Source organism: Gavialis gangeticus, unplaced genomic scaffold (assembly GCF_001723915.1).
Source record: "Gavialis gangeticus isolate Ggan-Ray unplaced genomic scaffold, GavGan_comp1, whole genome shotgun sequence".
NCBI classification, from domain to species: Eukaryota; Metazoa; Chordata; order Crocodylia; family Gavialidae; genus Gavialis; species Gavialis gangeticus.
The window spans coordinates 9,227,542-9,249,712 of NW_017729029.1; the positions used below are offsets into that span (position 1 = coordinate 9,227,542).

At 49.1% G+C, this 22,171-nt stretch overlaps 1 protein-coding gene across 1 annotated transcript in view; it reads left to right on the forward strand.

Annotated features, from left to right (window-relative positions):
* Positions 1-669: 669 nt before the first annotated feature.
* FRMPD3 (FERM and PDZ domain containing 3) overlaps positions 670-22,171 on the forward strand; it is a 75,229-nt gene continuing 53,727 nt past the window's right edge. Inside the window, exons 1-10 of the mRNA XM_019521189.1 lie at positions 670-1,644; positions 2,844-2,946; positions 4,553-4,598; positions 7,502-7,606; positions 12,526-12,633; positions 13,538-13,669; positions 15,972-16,091; positions 16,586-16,722; positions 19,193-19,319; positions 20,199-20,288. Coding sequence (XP_019376734.1) covers positions 1,497-1,644; positions 2,844-2,946; positions 4,553-4,598; positions 7,502-7,606; positions 12,526-12,633; positions 13,538-13,669; positions 15,972-16,091; positions 16,586-16,722; positions 19,193-19,319; positions 20,199-20,288 — 1,116 coding nt within the window. The 5' untranslated portion in view covers positions 670-1,496. The remainder of the gene's footprint in view (positions 1,645-2,843; positions 2,947-4,552; positions 4,599-7,501; positions 7,607-12,525; positions 12,634-13,537; positions 13,670-15,971; positions 16,092-16,585; positions 16,723-19,192; positions 19,320-20,198; positions 20,289-22,171) is intronic.

Genomic DNA, 22,171 nt, shown 5'->3' on the forward strand with positions numbered 1-22,171 from the left:
TGCAGTCTGCAGCACAGATGCAACATTTGCTTTCAATTTATCCATCATTTTGTTGTTACGGCTGTAACTATGTACAGCTCCATCTGTCCCTGATACAACTGGGCAGTGCCACCACCTTAGCAAGACATAGCAAGACAAAGCAGCAACCAAGACAATACTCAGATTATTGCCCTATTAATGGTCCACCTCCTCCCTTTTCCCCCACTGACATAAACAAGCCATCTAACCACTCTGGATCTCAGATTAACCTTCTGGAAAATGAAGGCAATAGAACAGGTACCACCACCCTGCTGGCAACTTTTGTGTTATAATGTCGCTTGCTTCCCCCTCTCCCTCTTTGTATGCCTGCTGAGTTAAATTCTTCCCTGATGGAATACCATTGGTTTTGGTAGAGTTACCCATAGATGAATGCTTTCTGTATGTCCAAGGTGACTCTCTAGTCTAATGAACAACCTTCATTCTGTAACTGGCCAAGTCAGTCACGCTATCTAGACATGGAAAGGATATTGTTATTGTTGTAGATTTCACTTGTATCACAGCATTAATCAATACATTGTTGCTTAGGAAAATTAGGGAGAAAAAGCAGCTACTGACAAATTAGATGTACTGAGAGGAGGAAATTCTTCCAATCAGATTCGCATGGAGAATAAGTTGAGTAGGCCAGTGAGGTCCATCTGGAGTGAAAAGAATCTGCTAAAAGGAATAGGATGGACAAGCCTGGCAGCTGGAAGCGGTAAGGCATAGGCAGTGAAGCAAGGTCATGAGATGGGAACAGAGAGTATGATGGTATAATGCAGAGATCAGCTCCCCAAAGTGCATGGAGGTCTTGCCCGTGTGGGGCTGAAGCCAGAGGGTGGTGATGTGAGCATTACACGTTCCACCATTTACTTGCTCCTTGTTGTGCCTCTGGTCAGACTGTATTGACCAAAACATGTTTGGTTCCATTAGCCCTGCAGCACCAGTGCTGCTCAGAACGAGGGGACTGGCTGCCTCAAGCACCATCAGCAACATTGTCAGCTACATTCCAGCTGCAGAATCTGAATTTCTGGCCATGACGGAGGAGGCAGAGAGAACAGAGCTAGGCATCTGGCTCCCAGGGAAAGCTTGCAGCATCTGCAGTTTAGGGAGGGGGGAGTCCATGAGGTTTGTTGGAGAGTAATAGGGGAAGAGACCTAGAAAGTGCTTCACCTTCCTATCACCAAGTACATCTCCCATTCAGTTCCCTCCCTCCCATTCCCTTGGAGAGTATCTCAAAACTGAAGCAAGCTACTTTGGGAGAGAAGGCCTGACCATGTATGTCTGCTGGCGGCACCCTGCTCAGCAAAGCTCCTTAGTGTGAAAATGCTGATGATGCATGAGCATGGTGTGGGGAGGTCGTTATATTACATTACTGCCCTGTGTCCTTTTAACATGGCTCATGGCTCAGTTTGGTTATGCATACAGATCTATAACACTCCTTCTTCCTCTCCCTTGTGTGTGTGGCCACCAGTCATGTGATGCAGGAGGAAAGCGGTGATGATATGGAATGTAGTCAGCTGCCTTCAGACACTCTCCGACAGGTGAAGATTCAACGTGACCCCAACTACGGCTTTGGTTTCGTGGCCGGCAGTGAGAAGCCGGTGGTGGTGCGATCTGTGACAACAGGTAGGAAGCAAGGCATAAGTACAGATCTCTATGCCTGTCACAGCTTTCAATTGGGACATGACTATCTGGACTGGGCAGCTCAGAGAGGTGGGGAGCTAGGTATGGACTAAGGACCAGGAGAAGTTTAGTTAGTATTTGGATGCCATACTGCATGGGGACTGGATGTTTACCAAGAGGGTATAGCTACCCTACAGTCTGGAACAGGGATATGGGAATCTCAAACAGACAATGCAGAACTGGGTGGGATGGGTGTGAAGTCTCTGTAGCTGACAATGGACTAAAGGTTGGGGATGTGGATGGGATTCTCATATACAGACTCTAGAGGGGGATGGAAGGGAGGGTGTCTGTAACATCATGGAAGTTCAGCAACTGTCTCCCTGACCCAGCCTGTCCCATGCCCACGGTGGCAGGAGGCCCAAGAGTCCCTCATGATGCCGGTTAGCAGCCATGATGTCTACCTCAGAGGTGGCTCCAAAGGAGCCATTCCTAGCCTGCACCAGGAGGCCTTGAGCTGAGTGGAAGAGTTGAAGAAGTGCAGGCAGTGATGGAGAAAATGCAAAATGCTGAATGTAAACACAGGAGGAAGGAACAGCATGGCTGGACCGACAGCAGAGAAGCCAGGGACATGGTTGGCATGGAGCCTGCTACTTCTAAAGGGGCTCTGGGTCTGCCAGGGAGATTTGCCACTTGGGCTGTTCCAAGGAAGAGGGACATAGATTGGGGTTGCCAAACTGAGTGGACAGCCTGGTAGAAGATAGGAGGAAGGCAGCCTGAGGAACCAGTGACTGCAAAGACTTTCTTCACATAGGGCACCAGCATATACTGAGCTGGTTGCTCCCAGTGGGTTTCAGCCCACCTCTAATTAGGCTCCTTTCAGCCCAACAGCTATCCTTACCTGGCGGATTCTTTGGTGAGCATGAGCTGGCTCTGCCACACAGCACTGGTTTCTTTTTAAAGGTCCGTGTGAATTCTCTGAGCCTGCTTGTGGCCAGCCATAGCTATTCACCCCCATATGACCTCCCTGCCATGGGGAATAGGGACATGAGCACTGGACTCTGAGAATGACAGGGCCTGAGGCCTGCTTCACAGAGCATGGACAGAACAGCCCTATTCTGCTCTGTCTCGCCCACATGAAGCAGAACACATTTGGCAGAAGGAGAATCCGAGGCAGGGGCTAACACCCACTCTCTTCCTGGCAGGAGGCCCCTCTGAGGATAAGCTCTTGGCAGGAGACCAGATTCTGGCCATAAACGATGAGGATGTGAGTGAAGCCCCCAGAGGGAGATTCATTGAGCTTGTCAGGTAACAGCCTTCTCTAATAACTCATCCTGGGGGTGAGGGAGCCAATGTGGGAGGAGAGAACAAGGCAGGAAGGTAGTCCTCAGAGAGTTTTAGATTATGATAAACCCAGGGAGCAGCCTGGTAACTAGCAGTGCCTGGGCACTGAGGCACAGGAGCTAACACTGAGGCAGTGGCCACTCTTGGGCTCTATTGTGACCACGTTCACCCAGTAGGAGTCATCAGGGCACTGCTTTGAAGCAGTTCACCCTCCTGGAATCCAGTTAGTGCAGGCAGCACTGCTGTGAGGCAGCTTGACTTGCTGAAGACTGATAGACTGATACTGAGAGTAGCCTTCATCCAAATTACATGCTTGCCCATCTAGGTACAGCCCTTGTTCCTGATGCTGATGCTGTGGATGTTGTTTGGGAAGACCAAGGTTTTAAGAGATGAGGCTGTTTTTCAGGATTCACTCTCTGATTTAGGGGTTTCCTCTGCTGCTGTAGGTTCCCTCTTTTGATTTCTTCCTTGGGCTGGGTGAAGCTGTAAGCCCCTACCCACTCAGGGAATGGGCACAGGAATAAAGGATCATACCTGAGTCAACTTCAGAGTTAGCTGGAAACCTTGAGACTTGGGCCACCCACAAAACTCTGGCCAAATTCTGCCCTTGCCTAAGTCCAGGACAATGCATCACAAAGCCAGTGCTGCTGAAGTTTGTGCTAATGGGGAGGATGAGCTCACCATTCAAACATGTGTAAAACATGTAAGGCAAGAGGCCTTCTAGCAGTGAATCTCTGGGCATGGCATGTTGTACTGCTCTAGCTCCCCCACAGCCAATACGACTGTCTCTTGCCCCCTGGCCTGAAGATGTTTCCTGCCACTACATCCACTTGAATTCAGTTTTAAACCCTGGTAGGTTTGTGCCCCTTATGAGAGGTGTGTGCAGGGGCCACATCTGTTCAGATTTACTTGCAATCCACAATCTTCACCCCTTAAAATCTCTGCAGGTTAAGTATATGGGCCATCAAATGAAGGTCCCAAAGACCTCTCTTTCTTTCCATGGCAGCTCAACCTACCTCTTCTCCAAAAAAAGAGAAACATGGCCTGTCCTGCATGAAACCCAGGCCCTGATCCTTGGCTATCCTTATCAGTGAAGCCAGAGTGATACCAGTTTACATCAGCTAAGGATTTGGCCCATGAAGCTTTGTCTCTGAAACCACCTGCTAAGATTGTTCTTTGCACAGATTGTGAGCAAATTCTAGTGACACAGAGCAGTTAATGCTGGCCCTAGAGTAACCATGATTCCATAATTAGTGTGGCACATTCAAGGGTATTTCTGCAGCAGAGTTGGGAGGGACAGAAATGCAGACACCCTAGGATGCAAGAGAAAAGTTTGCAGCTGTCATGTGAGACACAGCCAGCATCTCTATTACCTGGCATGGAAAGCTCCTGTAGGTGACTGAGAAAATCTGAGCTACCATCTGGTTAGGTGGGGAAAGATTTTGCCATCTGAACTCTCTTTCATGTGTTATTTTCATTCCCTCTTTTCTACATGTGTGTGTTCTGGGGGCTGGGGCTCAGAGTTAACTCATCTGTCTTCATCTTTTTCCTCCTGTCCCTTCCTGTGTAGGAGTGCCAAGGACTTCATTATCCTCACTGTGCTGCAGACCCATCAGGTGAGAACCAGGAACAATGCAACAGCCTTCAGCTCTTCCACTGGAAGCCCAGTATGGTGCAGGGGCAGGGGGTTGCGAAGTCCAGGCCTGTGCAGTGCCTGGGGAGCTAGGATATGATCTAGAGCAACAGTTCCTAAACTGTGGGTCATGATCCCAAATGGGGTTGCAACATCAGCAGATGGGTTCACAGGGGTGGGGGGCTGTGGGTCGGAGTGAAGGGCCATGCTGAGGAAACGGGCCATAAACAGGGTCATGCTGAGGAAAAGTTTGGGAAACACTAATCTAGAGAATGCATATATGTCACAGCTGGTTCACACTGAGATGCCTCCTAGAGGAAAACATGGTTCGGAGGACCTCATTAGTTAGCAACTAAAAGCTCAAGAGGTTCCCCCTTCGAGACCAGAAGCCCCAGATGAAATGAGATTGGTGATGCAGTCTTCTTCCTCCTCCAGTAAGGAACCACTGACACCCTAGTGCATTCCACAGCAGGCACAGGGGAGATACAACATGGCCAGCCTGTACCTGTGGCTTGGAAACAAATAGAGATTTCCATTTCATCAGAGGCTGAAGATTAAAACATCTTGCCTCCAGCTCTACTAGTGCCTTCAAAAAGCACAGCAGATGCCCCAAGGAGAGCATTCAAGTCTTTGAATTCTTGTCTTATTTCCTGTTAGGGGGAGATAGTTTCTTGGCCTGTTAGCAATAGGACATGGTAGGACTGGGGAAAAAAGAGAAAGAGGAAGAGAAAGAACGAGAGCGCATGTGTGTAAGAGATCCTTTTCTCTTCAAAGCTCGCTCTTTATATGGCTTGCATCTGCCTATCTGCTTGGAGCAGCTTGCAAGGGCACAGAAGGCATTTCAATATTCCAGTATTGTGTATAAAGCCAAAAATCATTTCAGTTAGAAAGAAAGAACCTGTTGTGCAATCAGGCTTACTACATCCCTTGCCCAGTCCACAGGATGGAGGGATAATTAGCATACAGGAACACTACTGAGGAGCTCATGGCCACTGCAGACCATCTTTCACCAATAGGAGTCACTGTAAGAAAAGGGTATAGAGTATGTTGGGAGGTGGGGAGCTCACAGCTACAGCAGGACCAGCTAGAAGCCATCAGGGAATGGCATAAAAACCCTGACTAGGGTTGGTCAGAGCCTCTGTCAGTGGAAACCTATAGGGAAACTGGGTGTAGTAGCACTGGCTGCCCGATAGTCAGTCATAAGTGCAGATGTGGCCTGTCTGTGGTCAGGTCCAGGACACCCTGGTGAGCTAGGTGGACAGCCCTAGTGGGACTCCCCTGGAGAAACCAAGCCATTGAACTACCCAGTTCCTCTTGCATCATTTGCATGCCATGCAGCTGGAGACTGCCCAGCAATGACAGATACTGGCACTGACTATGAAGGTACCTTGGAGCTCAAAGAGCCTGTAGCAGTGGAACAGATTGAACTGTCATGCCACCAGCAATGAAGGCAGGATGTCATTTCTTCTTGATTGAACCTTTTGATCTTGGTGAAAGAGATAAGTGTGAGAATCCCCTCTGCACACTTATCCCCATTTCTTGGAAGGAGGTCTCCCTGCTGAATGCTGCTCTGTAAAGAATGGGGTGGATGCCAACCTCTGAAGCAGACTGCTTTTCTCCTTCCTCTGGAAAGCAGCCAGGTGAGGCAGCATGTTAGTCCAGCACCAGCTTCCCTCAGACCGAAACCTCAGACACTTTCACAGGAACAGCTTGCCCCCAGCTCCTGCTGTGAGAAGGGAGCCCTGCTGGGGACATGTGCCAGGCAGAGAGCCCTGGAGACCAAGGCTCTTCCTTTGTGGAGCACAGGCCATGCCAACACCAACCTTTCCACCTTGCTCCTTGACAGAATGACTCATCCCTGACTGGAGAGGACCAGCAGCAATGGCTATGGAGAACTGAACCTGATGAGATCTCCCAGAGGGATTCATTGCCAAGGCAAAGAGTGTGATGAGACACCTTGTTTGTTAGGCCTGGGCCTAGTGAAACAACAGCCATCTCTAGAGACCTGAACTGTCTTTGGTAACTACTGACATAGAGATAAGGGCCAGGTCCTCATCTGGTGTGAATCAGACTGACTTCGCTGGAGCTTCTTGATTGACAACAGCTGAGGATCATACCAGACAGCTCCAGAGCTCCTCACGAGTTCCCTGAGTCATCCAAGTTTTTTCTCACTCCCCAGCCCTCTCCTACTGCTGCAACCTCATGCTTTCCTTTTGCAGCTGCCATTCTCCCTTCTCCACAGAAATTCCTGAGAAGCCTCAGGGATCCTGCTTGTCATGCAGGTGGAAATTGGGCAGATTGCAACGGTGGCTTGGAGAGGCAAGGCAGGACACTGATGACCACCATGCTGTTAGCACTTCACTTGGTAGCAGGAGTGTGCCTCAGGCATGGCTCTGTCTCGGCTATCCATATGCCTCCCCATTACTGAGCTACATGCTTCACTTCAATACCCATCTCACCTAAGTACTGTCACTGCCACAGACACATTACAGAGAGCTGGAACTCATATGATGGAGACCAGCATCTCAGAGCACAAGCCAAGCTTTGATTCAGACAGACATGTGCAGATCCTTCCCTTCCCCCACCCACTCCTACCTAAGATGAACTCTGTGACACTGTGATTTCTTATCCTGATGAATGTGTGAACCTCTGCTGCCAGCGCCATGCATATTCTTCCATGTGGTGGAAATTTAGGGCAACCCGCTGGGCCCTTCATTCTATCAGGGCATGTGAAGTCATGAATGTCTGAGTCGCTTTGCCTAATTATCCACACTTCTCTTGTGCCTCCCATTCTTCCCTCTTGACTTATCTCCAAGAAAAGTCATCCTCTCCCTCTTCTTTCCCCAAGTTCCAGCTATTGTAACTTTCCATTTCTTTTCTTTTCAGTCCCCCAAATCTGCTTTCATCAGTGCAGCCAAGAAGGCAAAACTGAGGTCCAACCCCGTGAAGGTCCGATTTTCCGAACAGGTGACGGTTGGTGAGACAGACCCAGTAAGTTCTCTTGCTCTCTTCCTTCCATTGTGCCTCCCTGGATGAGTACACAAGAGCCCTCTTGGTGTTCTGCCACTTCTGCTGTCACCCTGCTCCCCTTCTGGGCAGCTCTTGCTAGCCTGATGCAGAAAGTGTGTGGAGGTGGGGGGGTTCTGCCATCCTTGTGGAAGTTTCTGGGGTAATGCATAAATGATCTCTGCCAATCTTATCTCAGGGTCCCTGGAGGAAGGAAGTGCTCACATCCAGGGAATTCTGTTAGACCACCTAAAAAGGCTGCAGTGTGGTCCAAGGGGATTTCAGTATAAGGAAAGTAGCATGGCAAACGGATTTCTGTGTGTGGGTCATAAGGCTGTCACGTGATATACAACATCCCTCAGTAATTCAAACATAAGATACCTCTACATTTCAGACCTCCTTCTGTAAAGGAGAAACTAGAGCTGCTGTGTCCATCTCCGTAGCACTGAAGGACAGACGGAGATTGACTTGCAGATATGTGAGAAGGGACTGGTGGGTGAATCAGGAATGTGAGTAAAACTGGTCTATGATGTGATAGAATACCTCTAGGAATGTCGGGTACACAAAATGCCCCCCATAGTCACTACCAGCTCCAGGTGAGACTCCTGGAGTGTACACTGCTTGGTATCACAGCAAGGGCCCCCTGAAGGCTTGAGGTGATAGAAACAGCTGCCCATCTGCTGAGAGGAGCAGGCCTGTGGGAGCCTACTGTACCCATACTCAGACTTCTGTGCTACTGTCCAGTGTATTTCATAGGGTGATGGTAATTCCCAGAGCCCTGGCTGGGCTGTGCTACACTCTCTGTTTGCCTCAAACCAGTTCTGACCAGGATAGATGTATTTGCCCACATGGTAGATTTCAGCAGCCTGGTGGAGACTTCCCCACCTGTGGCATAGCCTGCTGGAATCTGGATCAAGCAGCCTTCCAGCAGGATGCTCTGACTTGGCTTTTGGTTAGATGTTTTCCCTTGACAGCAGAGCTGCTAATAGTACTGGCAGCAGCAGCCATGTCCTTGTATAATGTTATCCACTGTGAGTGGTTTTATGTTATGTCTGTTCATTTTGACTCCTTGAATAACCATGCAGCTGCTGTTGCCTAAGAAACTCTGCTAACAACAAAAGCTGTGGGATCCTGCCTGCATGTGAGAGGGACTAGGCATCTCTGCCATAGGTGATGCATAGCGGAGGCACAAGGGACATGTACCCCCCCTGAGATTGGCCCTGCCATCCAGGGAGTGGGGGCGCCGAGATAAACTCCAGCTAGTACCCCCCTCAGATTGGCGCTGGCTGGGGTGGAGGCACCAAGAGAGGCAGCACTGGTGCTTCCAGGATCGGCGATGGGCTGCTGGGGGACCTCCTGCTGGTCAGCCACTTGTGCCCCCCCAGACTCAGGAAGCACCAGTTTCCCATGATCGCTGCGATTCTTAGATAAGTGGGATTGTTGGGTGAGATGAGGGGATTTGGGACTTGCAGAGGAGGCTTACCCAGGCCTCTCCTAGATAAGGGAAAATCTGTGTGGAGCACCTGTACCAAGACCTTGGCAGGCCCGGGGCCTAACCAAGCCAAGACATGTATGATTTCCATGAGAGCTGAGCTCATGAGTGACTCAGGCTACAGGTAATGGTATAGGCACCCTATCTATTTAGGTACTTGGGCAGATCCAAGTGTGGCATTGGAGGCCGGATGCAATAGGGCAGAAATGGCCACTGGGCAGTTGAGGTGCTTTGTCCGGAAAGCAGCACATAGCACAGATGCCAGGCCCTGCACATGTCCGCATGTGACACATTTCAGTTGCAGATACACCACTCCATGCTGCACATATCTACTGCTGAACATCAGAGTGTATCCCTGCCCTTAAATATGAAGTGCAGCTTAGTGGGACATGCAGAAATGGCACCATCCAGTGACATCCCAGGGCACCTGCTTATTACTTCTTGAGAAACACCAAGCACATGAACTAAAAGTATCGTGCACTAGCAGCCTGCTCAGCCATGGACTGCACAGCTCAAGTGAAGAGATGAAGAGTGAATACCAACACCCAGGAGAGGAGCAATCTTAGAGCACTCCTTCCTTCTTCAGCTGTCAGGTGGAAACCAGAGGCATCACAAGCAGTTTCTTGCCCTTGGTGACTGTAGCAGCTAGACTGACGGTGGTAGTCACTGTCCAGGCTAGCAACCGTTGACATTCCTGCACCCCTTCGAATTTGGACTCCAGGGCTAGTGTCTCAGTCACTCATCCCTCGTTACACTACTGGTAGAGGCTGTGCTATGTTTATATGGACCACTATCTGTATAAACTTAGTGTTTATTTTGTGGTTAGAAGACTTGAATGGATCATATTAGTGCGTACAAGAGCTGTCCAGGGTTTGTTGTTTATACTCTGGATCAGGGCTGCCCAATTGGTGGCCCATGGGGTTAAATTGTAGCCCTGGACTTCTACCTGCCCACTGCTCCCAGGCTTCTTCCTGCCTCTGCCCCAGGGTGCCTGAGCAGCACAGTGCAGTGGAGAAGTTTTCAGCCAGGGAGCTAAGGGTAAGTGGAGGTGGCCAAAGCAGCAGGGAGGTGTGGGGCCACAGAGTACAATGCAGGGTGTGGGGAGCAGCAGCAGGGGGTGTAATGGGGAGGCACCCTGCATGCAGTCCACAGGGTGGGAAGGGATGCAGTAGTGGCAGCACAGGGTCAGACAGGACAGCAGGGGCATTATGTATCCCCCAGGGCTCCTGGCCCCCCATTGTGTTACCTCAGCTAATGTGGTTCAAAAGGCACATGGTTCCCCACCCTTTTAGACAGCTCCATCATGAATACATCAGTGTTACGACTGGTTTTGCTTGGTTCAAATGCAGAGCTCCTTTGAAGTCTCTGGTGTGAATTGGAACCTTGTCTGCCCTTTGTTGAAGAAGCAGCAGGTGCTGGGTTTTAAACTGAAGTCCTTTCTACTAGCAGTTTAGCAAGCATCTGAGTTAAACAGGTTCTAAAAATAGTTTTAAACCTAACAAGTGCCCTCTCAGTCCTATTTCATTTCTTGGGTATCCCCAGTTATCCCCAGTGATAACAAAGCAGAAAAGATCTGACATCTAGTCTAGTCTAGTGTAGTCTAATCTAAAGGACTTGGAGCTTTAAACTTCTTCATAAAGAATCAAAAGCACATAAATCCAATCTCCTTCCCCTTTGTTGCTCACCTTAAAAACTTCAGCTAGTTTATTCTGATGAGGATACAAAACTTAAAAAGTCATGTTTGCCCATAATTATCTTATGAAATATATTTATCAAAAAGTCTCATTCCATCAAAGTCAGAATTCTTTACAAGGAAGGTCAGGGAATCTCCTTGTTTGAAAAGTACACACACACACACACACACACACACACAAAGGTTTAGAGCAATAAAAATATTTCAGATCAATGTTTTTAATGAAAAATGTTTTCCTACTCAAGATTTTCATTATGAAATGTTACTTAAGTTAAACTAAAATACTAGTTTTTTAAAGAAAAAATTTGAAATTTGAAGGAAACATTTCAAAACTGTTTAAGAAAAATGTTCTGAGTGGCTGATTATTGGTTTACAGGCATTTTTGAAATTTTGACGTGCTTCCTGTTTCTGGATGGGGAAAAATATTGAAATCGCAAAAATTCTCATGGAAAGGGAAAGCCATTTCCTGGCAGCCCTGTTTAGAAGGGAGCCCTGCTTCTCCAGAGAAGCCTGTCTCTGAGTGACTGAAGCACACAGCAGGGCTGTCTCCTGAGCTAGTCAGACAGTGGCAAGACTGTGATGATACAGTGAACCTCCATCACTATCTTGCAGCAGCACCCATCAGAGAGAATCCTTTAACCTTGATCAGTCATTTGGTATCTTAGAAGAGAAGGTTTCCAGCAGATCAGCATCTCTTGCTCTGACTGGGGGCAGGTTGTTTTTAGAGCACTGCACAGGGTCTCAGCTGAGTGATGCCAGTTGACTTTAAGTGAGAGTTATGTGGCTTAATGTCCAATACAAAGGGTTTGGAAACTGAAGCCATGAACAGGGCAGATTTTGCCTTGGTATTTCTGCGTAACATCAGGAGACTTTTACCCTGCAATAACATTCCATCCCAGTGACATTATCTCTTAATTGCACCAGGATTTTATTAAGCAGAAGTAGTAAAAATAAATCTTAAAGTGCTTCTAGCAAATTCTATTTTTAAGCAAAATGAATTAAGTAATTATCTGATTCAAACATTGCTTATCATGATGCAAGCGTTGTTTGCTGAGCTTCTTGTACAACACGTGCAGGTTAGCAGGGGGGTTCCTGTGGCTTTGAGACAGGCTGTGGGTGCTGTGCTGGATCTTCAAAGGGAAGCCTTGGGAAAGAGTTACTTTGACTGTAGCCCCAGCTCCTTCTCCCCACCCCACTGCAGTCTGGGATAATAAGCAAGAAAAGATCTAAGAATCTCAGGTGGGCTCTTCAAAGATGCCTAATTGAATAGGATGCCCAGTTTCTATTACAATTAATAGGAACTGGGAATGTGAATCCACCAGGCAGCTTTGAATTTATCAGCCTTTGTGCATTCAAATTGCTCAGTAGAGATGCTGGTTTTCAAGGAAAATGTGCCTTTTCTTGGTGCATAATTCTAGAGAAGCAGAGGCTGTAGAAATGGGTACATCAATTATATTCATCCTCTCTCTCTCTCTTTCTCTGTCTATCTCTCTTCCCCTCCCTCCTCCTATCTATCCCTATTCCCCCCTCCATTCCCCCACCATCTCCCGTGTCTCTCATTCTGTGGGCTTCCTCCCTCATTCTCCCTTTTCCTTTGCCACCTCTCACCCATACACTTGCTTCCAATACCCCCTTTTCCTGCCTGTGGACCTCCCCCCTGACACTTCTCTGGTCCACGCCCCCTTGGGATCCTCTCTTCTCATGGGACTTGTTTGCCAGAACATGTTGAAGAAAGAAGCTCTCCTCCTCATCCCCAATGTTTTGAAGGTTTTCCTGGAGAATGGGCAGATCAAGTCATTCACATTTGATGGCCGGACGACCGTCAAGGTGGGAGCCCAGCTGGAATCACACAGGCCCTTCTTTGTTTTCTGTGCTTCCCTTCTCTCGTTGGCTCATTCTGTTTCCCATTCCCCTGCTGCCTGGTGGCAGTACCAAAGAACAGTGCCACTCCCTCCTTGGGTGCTGTGTTTGCACCTGGAGGGGACAATAGTACGCTCTTTCTCAGTGGCCCCTGTCTTCCTTTCTTGCATTACACCTGAGTCTGCTGCAGGTAACAGGAGATATGATTTTGTGGGAATATGAACAGGGGGCCCTCAGTGTGCTCTAGTATGTCCTGGCACTGGGTATAGCTTACTGGAGCAGTGGTGCAGGTTTCCTCTACACAGATGGCCTGGGAGGGAAAATGGTAGGTTTACAGTGTGGTAGATTAATTATTATTAAACCCATAAATCCTATTAACAATAACAAGATGCTCTTCTAATTCCCAGTGCAGCCTGACTGGGAATCCATACCCCTTCCCTCTGCTGTAACAGTCAGTGACATGCTGCAAGATTCCTGTCCATACAATACTATGGGTTTAACCCCTAGAATGCAGCATGGACTGAATGGTGCAAGAACCATCATCTGACATGATAAGGGATTGCTGCTCCACTGCTGCTCAAGAGAGGATCCCTCTTACCTGCCTTCATACTAAAGAGTCCCCTGCAGTAGATGCTTAGTACTGTGTTGGCATTGCCTGGCCAGGGCCTGTGTAACTGCTAGCTCTTGTTTTAGGTGTGAGGCTAGAGTCACCACTGTAGACACTAACCCAGGTCCATGGTGAAACTGGGCTGCATAATAACTGAGTCCTGTTGTACTTGGAGTAGCAGCTCATGCAGCCTCACACAGTCACTCAGGCAAGACTTCCTGAGGTCTCTGTGACCCTCCCTCTGTCTCTGCATTGTATTCCCAGGATGTGATGGTGACACTACAGGACCGCCTCTCCTTGAGACACATTGAGCATTTTGCCCTCGTCCTGGAGTACTCCAGCCCAGAGCAGAGCCACAAGTTCCTTCTCCTTCAGGACAAGCAGCCCCTGGCTCATGTAAGCTTCTGAGCTCTCTCTCAGGGAGGCCTGAACCGCCAGGCTCTGTCTTTCATTTACAGCTGCTGGTATGATGGTCTCTGCTGGGAGAGGTGGAGAGGGAGACTGGCCACTTCGGAGGAGGGAGCTCTGGGCTTGTCTGGACCCATCTGGTGGTATTTGGCTTAGCTCCATGTCTCTGTGAGGAGGTTAGTGTTAATTAACATCCCTGGCATGCTCTGGGAGAGCTGGGATACAACCACTGTCCAAGGCCAGGGAATAAAACCAGCAGCTCTGGTTCCAGCTGCCAAGCATTAGGCTTCCAGTTGCCTGGTTCATCTCTTCATCACCATTGCTAGTGGCCCTTGCAGCATAGAGGAGTGGTGTATATTCAGCCTGCTCACAAGAGATGAGCTCCTGCTGCAGGAGATGAGCTCCTGCCAGCAGGCTTCTGTCCCATTTTAGGAGTCCTGTGCTCCCACCAACCCTAGGAGTCCTGTGCTCCCACCAAACCTAGAAGCAAAGGGAATTCAGTTTCCTCAGCAGCTTTGCTTTCTGAGGCAAAAAAGGTTTATTTTTTTCCACTGCTGTAACCAACAGCTGATATCTGGGATGGAGAAGGACTTCCAGTGGCATGTGACAGCCAATAGCAGCTCCAGGGTGCTGTGAAGTGGGGTGTAATGGGAGCAGTGAGCTCACTGTGCATGCAGGCTGAGAACTGAGTGCTTGAAGAAGGGGGATGTGATTGCACCACCACACCTCCCCTGGATCCATCCCTCTCCATAGACACTGGGTTCCTGTTGGCATTTCATCAGGTACTAGAACCAGTAAAGACATGACTGAGTGGCCTCAGGGTCTGCCTAGCTGTGTAGGAGGCTCAGCTTGCTTTTCCTGATATTCGCTATGTGGACTGAGGGGCTGGAATACATGCAGATTCAGAGCGCTGACAGACGTGATGGTTTGTCATGTGATCAACCACTGAAAGCACTGTACAACCATGTACTGACAGAAGTGCACAGCTACAAACTCCTTAAAAACACCCAGTTGTGTGACAATCTGAACCGTCATTGCATACAGACTCAGACAAAGGTGCTTGGGGTAGAAGGGAATGGAGTGAGTTTGGTCTGGGGGTTGCCCAGCCACCATTCAAGGGTGGCGTGGGTAGATTGGAGCCCCCCACACACACACCTTAGCGGGGGACTCCAGTCCACCTGCTCCCCCCACTCCAGAACAGGCTGGGGAAATCCCAGAATGGACTTCACTCCCCTGTCTTCTCCCCGTCCCATCCTGAGAGAGCACAGGATCTTAGAGATGGGGCAGGGCTAAGGGACAGATGCTGCAGATGTGCAGCCTCTTCACAGATCAGCTGCAAAATAGAACTCAGTCATCCAGCCTCCCAATCCAACAATGAACATGTGTTGGATCAGGAGGGTCAGTCTAATTCTTGGTGCTTTCTGTAAAGCACCATGAGTTAGACCAGGGAGTTGCACATCTGTCAGTACCCTCAGTGTCCTTAGCCAGGTGACAGGGAAGACATACCTCGTATTCCTCTATTGTGCTTTCCCTAGCCACAGGAGATGTGGAACTGATAGCTTCTCTGTAGCAAAAATGGGTAGGCTGGAAGGAGGGGTATTAGTGAGAGCCAGAGTAATGTACCCCTTCCATCTGTATATAGCCCCTTCCATCTGTATGCACCTGTACAAGCACCAGCTGCATGTAAGAGGGAGTCCTTGAGCTCCATCAGGAACATCACACAAGTGGAGAAAATTAGGGGTTAGTGTCTTGAATGAAGAAGCATGTCCCCAGATGGCCTCCAGGTCTGCAGATACAAATCCTTGATGGCTGACTTCAAACTGCCTGATGTTTGGATATAGTCAGGTAGCAGGAGGGGCAAGTATCAGTTCCCCACTTGTCCATGATGACTGCCTATCAGTCTATGGATCTAACATATCCTGTCCCTGGTACCATGAGTTCCTGCTCGGTTTTGTTATTATGCAAGTCCCTATGTGCCTACACAACTGAACCCATCATTTTTCTACTTTTTCTGCGGCCCGAAGATCTTTTGCAGGAACAGCCCTGAGCTCCCCTCAGTTAGGCAGCACCTGCCTTCTTGGAGTGGCTGACCTGTGAATTTCAGTATTAGCCTTGGGTTTTAGTTCAGGCTGATTTCTATTTCCTGGCAAGGTCCATTGTGCAGAGATGGGAAGAGCATAACATGTAGAGCATAGTCTAAGCAGGATCAAGGACTGCTCATGTGTCTGCTGCTGTATAGAAGCTCCTCCTGCTTCCTGCCTCACCAGCTGTCACTCCTGCTCCTGGACAGGTGGTGCAGAGGACCCACTATCAGGGCATGAGATGCCTCTTCCGTGTGAGCTTCTTCCCCAAGGACCCAGTGGAGCTGCTGCGTCGAGACCCAGCAGCATTTGAATATCTGTACATCCAGGTAGGGGCTTGGCTGCCTGCATCACAGTGAGGAATACTGGGCTAAATGATGGGAAAAGAGAGCCCAAGAGAGGCCTGTGGCCAATACAGACACAGCCTCACTTTTGTTTTGAGGGATGTTTCAGTCTCGGCATTACCCAGCAGGCTTTGCAGTGCCCTCCCAGGGCTGATCAGGGCTCTGGTACTGTGAGCTTCCTGCCTGCAGTAAACCTGTTCAGGGCTGTCATTAACACCGCATTCCCCCTCGTGTTTGATGGAGATGTCAGATATGGTGAAAGCTGGCAGATCTGTCAAGGTGGCAGATGGTGGAAGGAGATGCCAGCCAGTCCATGGCTGTCAGGGAAGCAGCAGGCCGGTGCCTAGCAGCTTGGTACACTCTGCTAAGGCAAGATAGTTCAGCAGCAGGATGTGGCTACTCTGGCATTGCGTTTATGAAGCTCCTCCTCCCCAGGGCAAGCCCCAGTCTGGTTCTGAGCACTCTCCTCTCTTACCCAGAGCCGCAATGACGTGATCAGAGAGCGCTTTGGGATGGACCCCAAACCAGAGATGCTGCTGGGTTTGGCTGCCCTCCACATCTACATCACCGTTGCCGCCACCCGGCCCAGCCAGAAGGTGTCCCTCAAAAATGTGGAGTGAGTCCCACTCTCCTGCTACCCTCTGCCCTTCCCAGTCTTGTTTCCTGTAAGCCTGGTCAATGCTTGTCCCTCAGTGTGGGAACGTGGGCTGCTGCAAGTGAACGCTTCATAATAAGGAGAATTGGGATGCAACTGGAACCCAGGCCCAAGACAGGCAGAAGCCAGACAGCCCCTTTTGACTGCAGTGGTGATATCTGCATGGCAAAATCACTGTGCCAGGCAGCAACACCCCAAGCACATGCACTGCTCTGTACTTCCAAACCAGAGTGGTGCAGCAGTATTTGTACAGAACTTCTAAGTGACAGCACCGGTCAGCCAGCCTGCTTGGAGCACTGCACAAATGTGGCTGCACTGCTTCCAGCAAAAGAGGCTGCCTAGCTGGAAATGCGTGGCAGGCTTGAGGGCACCCCTGCCTGGCATAGCAGGACATATGCAAAATATCTATCCAAACTGCCAAAGCCCAGCAGGGGCCCAATTTCCTGTCCAATGCTAAGCTCAGCCCAGACTGATGGGGCTGTTGGCTGTGAGCCTGGGATCCTTTCCAAGGGAGCCAGGCTGGATTTTCAGCTTGGCATGAGAAATGAGGAGAATTGATGGGGCCATATCATTCCAGGACAGAATTGTAACAGTGTTTTGTGTTTCTCCTACCCCAGTTCCCTCAATCCCCCAGATGACTGAGTAATTAATAACAAATTAATCTTCACAGCCCTGCCTTGCCCGACATGAGGTAGATCAGGTCATAGTTTCATAGATAGTTTCATAGATTTAGGGTCGGAAGGGACCTAGTAGATCTTCTAGCCCGACCCCCCGCCAGGGCGGGAGAACAAAACCCCAAAACAAAAATGGGACTCAAATGAGTCCACCCAGGTAGGCATCCAGCCTCTTCTTAAAGACCCCCAGGGTAGGGGCCAGCACCACTTCCCTTGGAAGTTGGTTCCAGCTTCTAGCCGCCCTAACTGTGAAGTAGTTTTTGCGGATGTCCAATCTATACCTCCTCTCCATCAACTTGTGCCCATTACTCCTTGTTATGCCAGCGGGCGCTAGGGGAAACAGCGTCTCCCCCAAACCCTTCTGGTCCCCCCTAGTGAGTTTATAGACGGTCACCAGGTCCCCCCTCAGCCTTCTCTTGTGGAGGCTGAATAGGTTCAGGTCCCGCAGTCTCTCACTGTAGGGTCTGCCCTGTTGTCCCCGGATCATGCGGGTGGCCCTCCTCTGGACCCTCTCCATGTTGTCCACATCCCTCTTGAAATGGGGCGCACAGAACTGGACACAATACTCCAGCTGTGGCCTGGAGTATTGTGTCCAGGCGCCACCCAGATCTAAGTGGGAAGGCGCACACAGGAGAGATGTGATTTATATCACATCAGGCTGTCTCTGGAGCTGCAGTTTCAGTAAAGCTCAAGAGAATGTTCTCTTGGAGCTCCATCTTCTTTCACTGTACCTGTTGTGCCCCGGGAGATGCTTAGCAATGGCTTTGGCTCCTCCTGTTGGCAAGAGTGTGCTTGCGCATCCTGCTCTTCCACCCCTGTTTTATGCACCATGCCACAGCCTTGCAGGGGTCTTTTCAACCCAAGCACAACAGTGAAATGGCACAAGGAGCAGTGACTCTACACTGCCTTGGGGGAGTGAGAGGGGAACATGTGTCAAGTCTCCAAAGCACTTCAGAATCATCTTGGCTACAGACTGGGTCAGTGTTCTCCTGGATGTGTGCTGTTCTATATGAGCCTGGAAATGCAGTGAGCAGTCAGCCCCTGATAGACAGAGGCTTCAGCGGTGGGAATCCAGCCCCCTACAGTCACTGAGCTCCAGGCCACCTTGGTGCAACCTTCAGCATTCAGAGAAAGCTTAATTGTGACCCCTCCCTTTTGACAGGCACCCTTTATAAAGCACCTAATTGCAGACTACAAATAATATACAGTGACATATAGTAGGAGCTCCCTTCTGTCTCTGCAGTCACATGGAATAAGAATGGATCTCTGCTTGCCTGGAGTGGACTCCGGGTACCTCTGGGTTTTGGCAGCAAAAATCACTTTGTGAAGATGGGATGTTCACTTGTTATAAACATAGGTGTATCTTCAAAAAGAAGCAGTAGCAAGAGAATCAAGGGTTCAGATTCAGGTCTGGGCTATAGGTCAGACTTTACTGACCTCCAAGGAGTTGCAACCACTTACACTAAAGCTGAATTTGGTCCTATCTTTGTATTTGGCAGACAGTCCTGGCCAGAGACCTGCAGATAGGCTCCCATTCCCTCTGCACTTCACTGCTTCCCATTACCTCAGAACTACATCACCAGTATCCCACGGGGTGTGTTCATGCCTACACACGCTTGTCCTCTTAGCTCCTGGCCATAGTCATTGTTCAGCTTCCTACCCTCCCTTTTATATCACCTCCCTCTCCCCCACTGAGTCCCTCCCGGTTCCTGTTGCTCTCCTTTCCTTGTCTATAGTTGAGCCTCTTCTTCTTGCAGGAAGGAGTGGGGCCTGGAACCATTCCTGCCTCCCTCGCTTCTGCAGCTCATCAGGGAGAAGAGCCTTCGGAAATCTCTCTCTCAGCAGCTGAAAGCCCATCAGAACCAGCCACCTGGTGGCACCAAGGTAAACAGAAACCAGTACAATCCCACCATGGGTCCTGGGTGGGGAGCACAGCAGCTGTAATGAGCTAGCAGAGGCTTTTACGCTTTCACTTGCTGTTACTGTGCACAGCTAAGCAACAGATCATGTGATTGTATGAAACTGGTGTTTAAGACCATTACAATGCAATGCAAATCCCCAGGGAATACAGCCATGCAGCTTGTTCTCTGTCATGAATCCGTTTGCAAGGGATGATCTGGATTTCACAGCCACAAGCACAGGGAGGCTCAAACCATTCAAATAAACAAAGAGCAAACCTGAAACCTGGCCAGAATGTCACATAGGTTGTCAGTTTCACTTGGTGGTGATTTTCTGCTTTTGTGCTTCTGGACATCCAGGGTCAGGTCCAGGCAGTGTCCTGAAAGAGGCTGTTCCTAAGTGACCTCCTGTCCAGCCAGTCTCAGCACCTGCTAGGGTTCTCCTGAGACAAACCAGGTCCCATGGGGACTGCAGACCCCAGAGACTCAGGTCATCCCAAAAGAGGTGCACAGAAGCACCTGCAGTTTTAAATGGTGTTCTGCTGGCTGAATTACAAAAACCTTAGGAGTTACCCCAGCATCACTGCAAAATAAAGCAGCCATATCTCACAGAAGCTGCCTTCACTAAGCTGTTAAGGTAGTGAAACATTTATCTCCATGTCACCGAGAGACATCTCTATGCCATTAGTCATTTGAAGCACTGTGGCCAGTTCTTAGCCCCAAGAAGCTGAGCACCCATAACTCCTTACTCCTTGAAATTCCAGAGAGGACCCTTCTTGATCCCTCCTTCACTTTTCCCAGCCTCCTCAATGTTATGCTGCCTTGTCATCCTGCTGGTAGTGTTAAGTGGGACATGTTTTCTCAGGTGTCAACCACCCAGGCAAAGCTCCAGTACCTGCGGATCTTGAATGAACTTCCAACCTTTGCAGGAGTCCTCTTCAACACAGTGGGACTGGTATGGTAATTCCAATGCATGCTAACAAGTAGCCCATCCACAGTGCCTTGGGTGGGCCTGCATGGCTTCTAAGGGCACCTAACATTGGCTTTTGACATGCCCACACACACACATGCACACACACACATATGCACAGATGTCCACGATTACCAAACATGTGACAAGGCTGAATGACTCCTTCCACAGTTCCTTGCACTACTCTGAACCCCCAGTGAGATCATCCTCCCAAGACTTGCTCATAAATGTCTCTCCGCTGATTATAAGCAGATCCTCATTTGGTCTCTGAAAGTCAGTGGAGCTCTGCTCATATCAGCTGAGGATCTCACCCTTTGTGTCTTTGATCTTCTACTCAGTTAATATTAACAAGCTTCCACTGTGCTATTAAATCAGAGCTCCATTAGAGAATCTCCATTTCCCAAGAGATCTCCATTCCTAAAACACTGGCAGGTGTTCCTCTACTGGCCTCATGTCTCCCTCCCTCTCCACAAGTGACTGGCAGCCTCCTGCTGCCCTTTCTGCAGTGAATAGGTTGTCAGGCCTCAAAATCACCTTACTTAGCAACTACAGCCTGGCCATTGCTGTGCAGCTTCTTGGAACCTGTTGCCTTGAGATAATGTCATAGAATGAGACATTCCTCCATCTTCCCACTCAGCATCCCCACCAAAGTCACACTGACCAACACGGCCTCATTTTGTCCATGGCAGGATGAAGGCCAACGACCCACACATGAGAACATAGGACTGCAAAGGCTTCCAGTTACCTGGTTCATCTCTTCATCACCATCGCTAGTGGCCCTTGCTCCACCTTCCACCCATGGGTCTCCATTCTGTTGTAAGTGTCACCCATTGGCCATTGTTCCTTTTAGCCACATGGCTGGATTGTCTGCAGTTTCATGGCTTCCCCCTGCTTCACTGCTTTACCCATTGGTGTGGTGTCCTCCAATATTTACTTTTACTTGTTTCTTCAGATGAACATACAGCCTTGGAAAGCTCCTGCCCCAGTAGCTCGGTGTGTCATTAAAACATCCCACAATATATTAAACAGACCATATAATCTTACACAAGCAATGAATGGGCACCATAACTCCTAGGTACCATTCTGGGCTCTGATATTAATGTGGTGTGTGTCTTTGAACAGATCATTCTCCCAGTGCCTCAGTTTCCTGAATTTTAAAATGAGAGTAGTGATATTGACCCAGCTTCCAAGAGAAAGCCCAGCTGGGTTAATGCCCATTACACATTATGGCTTCCTCTGAGGACAGTTTCTAGGCAAATGCAAAACATGCAGTAGTGGTAGGAAAGGTATTTTTATCATTATCCCCTTCCTGGGCTTGTCTGTCCAGCTCTGAGTTTGCTCTTTCCCTTCCAGTTCAGCTCCATGTGTCGTGGCTGTAAAAGCCAAGGCAGTAGTGATTTTTGTTTGTAATCAGATATCAGCCTGGTATTTCCCTTAATTATTTGGTAAAATACTTCCCTCCTGCCTCTTACTCCTCACAGAAGTAACTTAAAATAACTTGGATTTATAACACTCTTACTTTTCTCCAGTGCACCAACAGGCCTGAATATTTCATGCTGGCAATTGATTCTGCTATTTATTTTTAAATAGCCTTGGCATTGTGCATGCTGTTCCATGGTGCTGTTCCCAGCACTGCGGAAAAGGGAGTTAAACCATTGGCAAGCACCACGCACAGCTCTGCGTACAGCTCTGTCGTTGTGACCCCTGAATGCAGCTCACACCCCAGGAATACAGCCAGATGAGTTAATAATATCTCCATTGCAAGCTCAGCTCAGTGCAAGGAGTCAGATGAGCTGAGACTGGGCAGGCAGTTTTTCATATATAGCCACATGGTATTCTTTCACATCTGTCTGTCTTTGTCTTTCAAT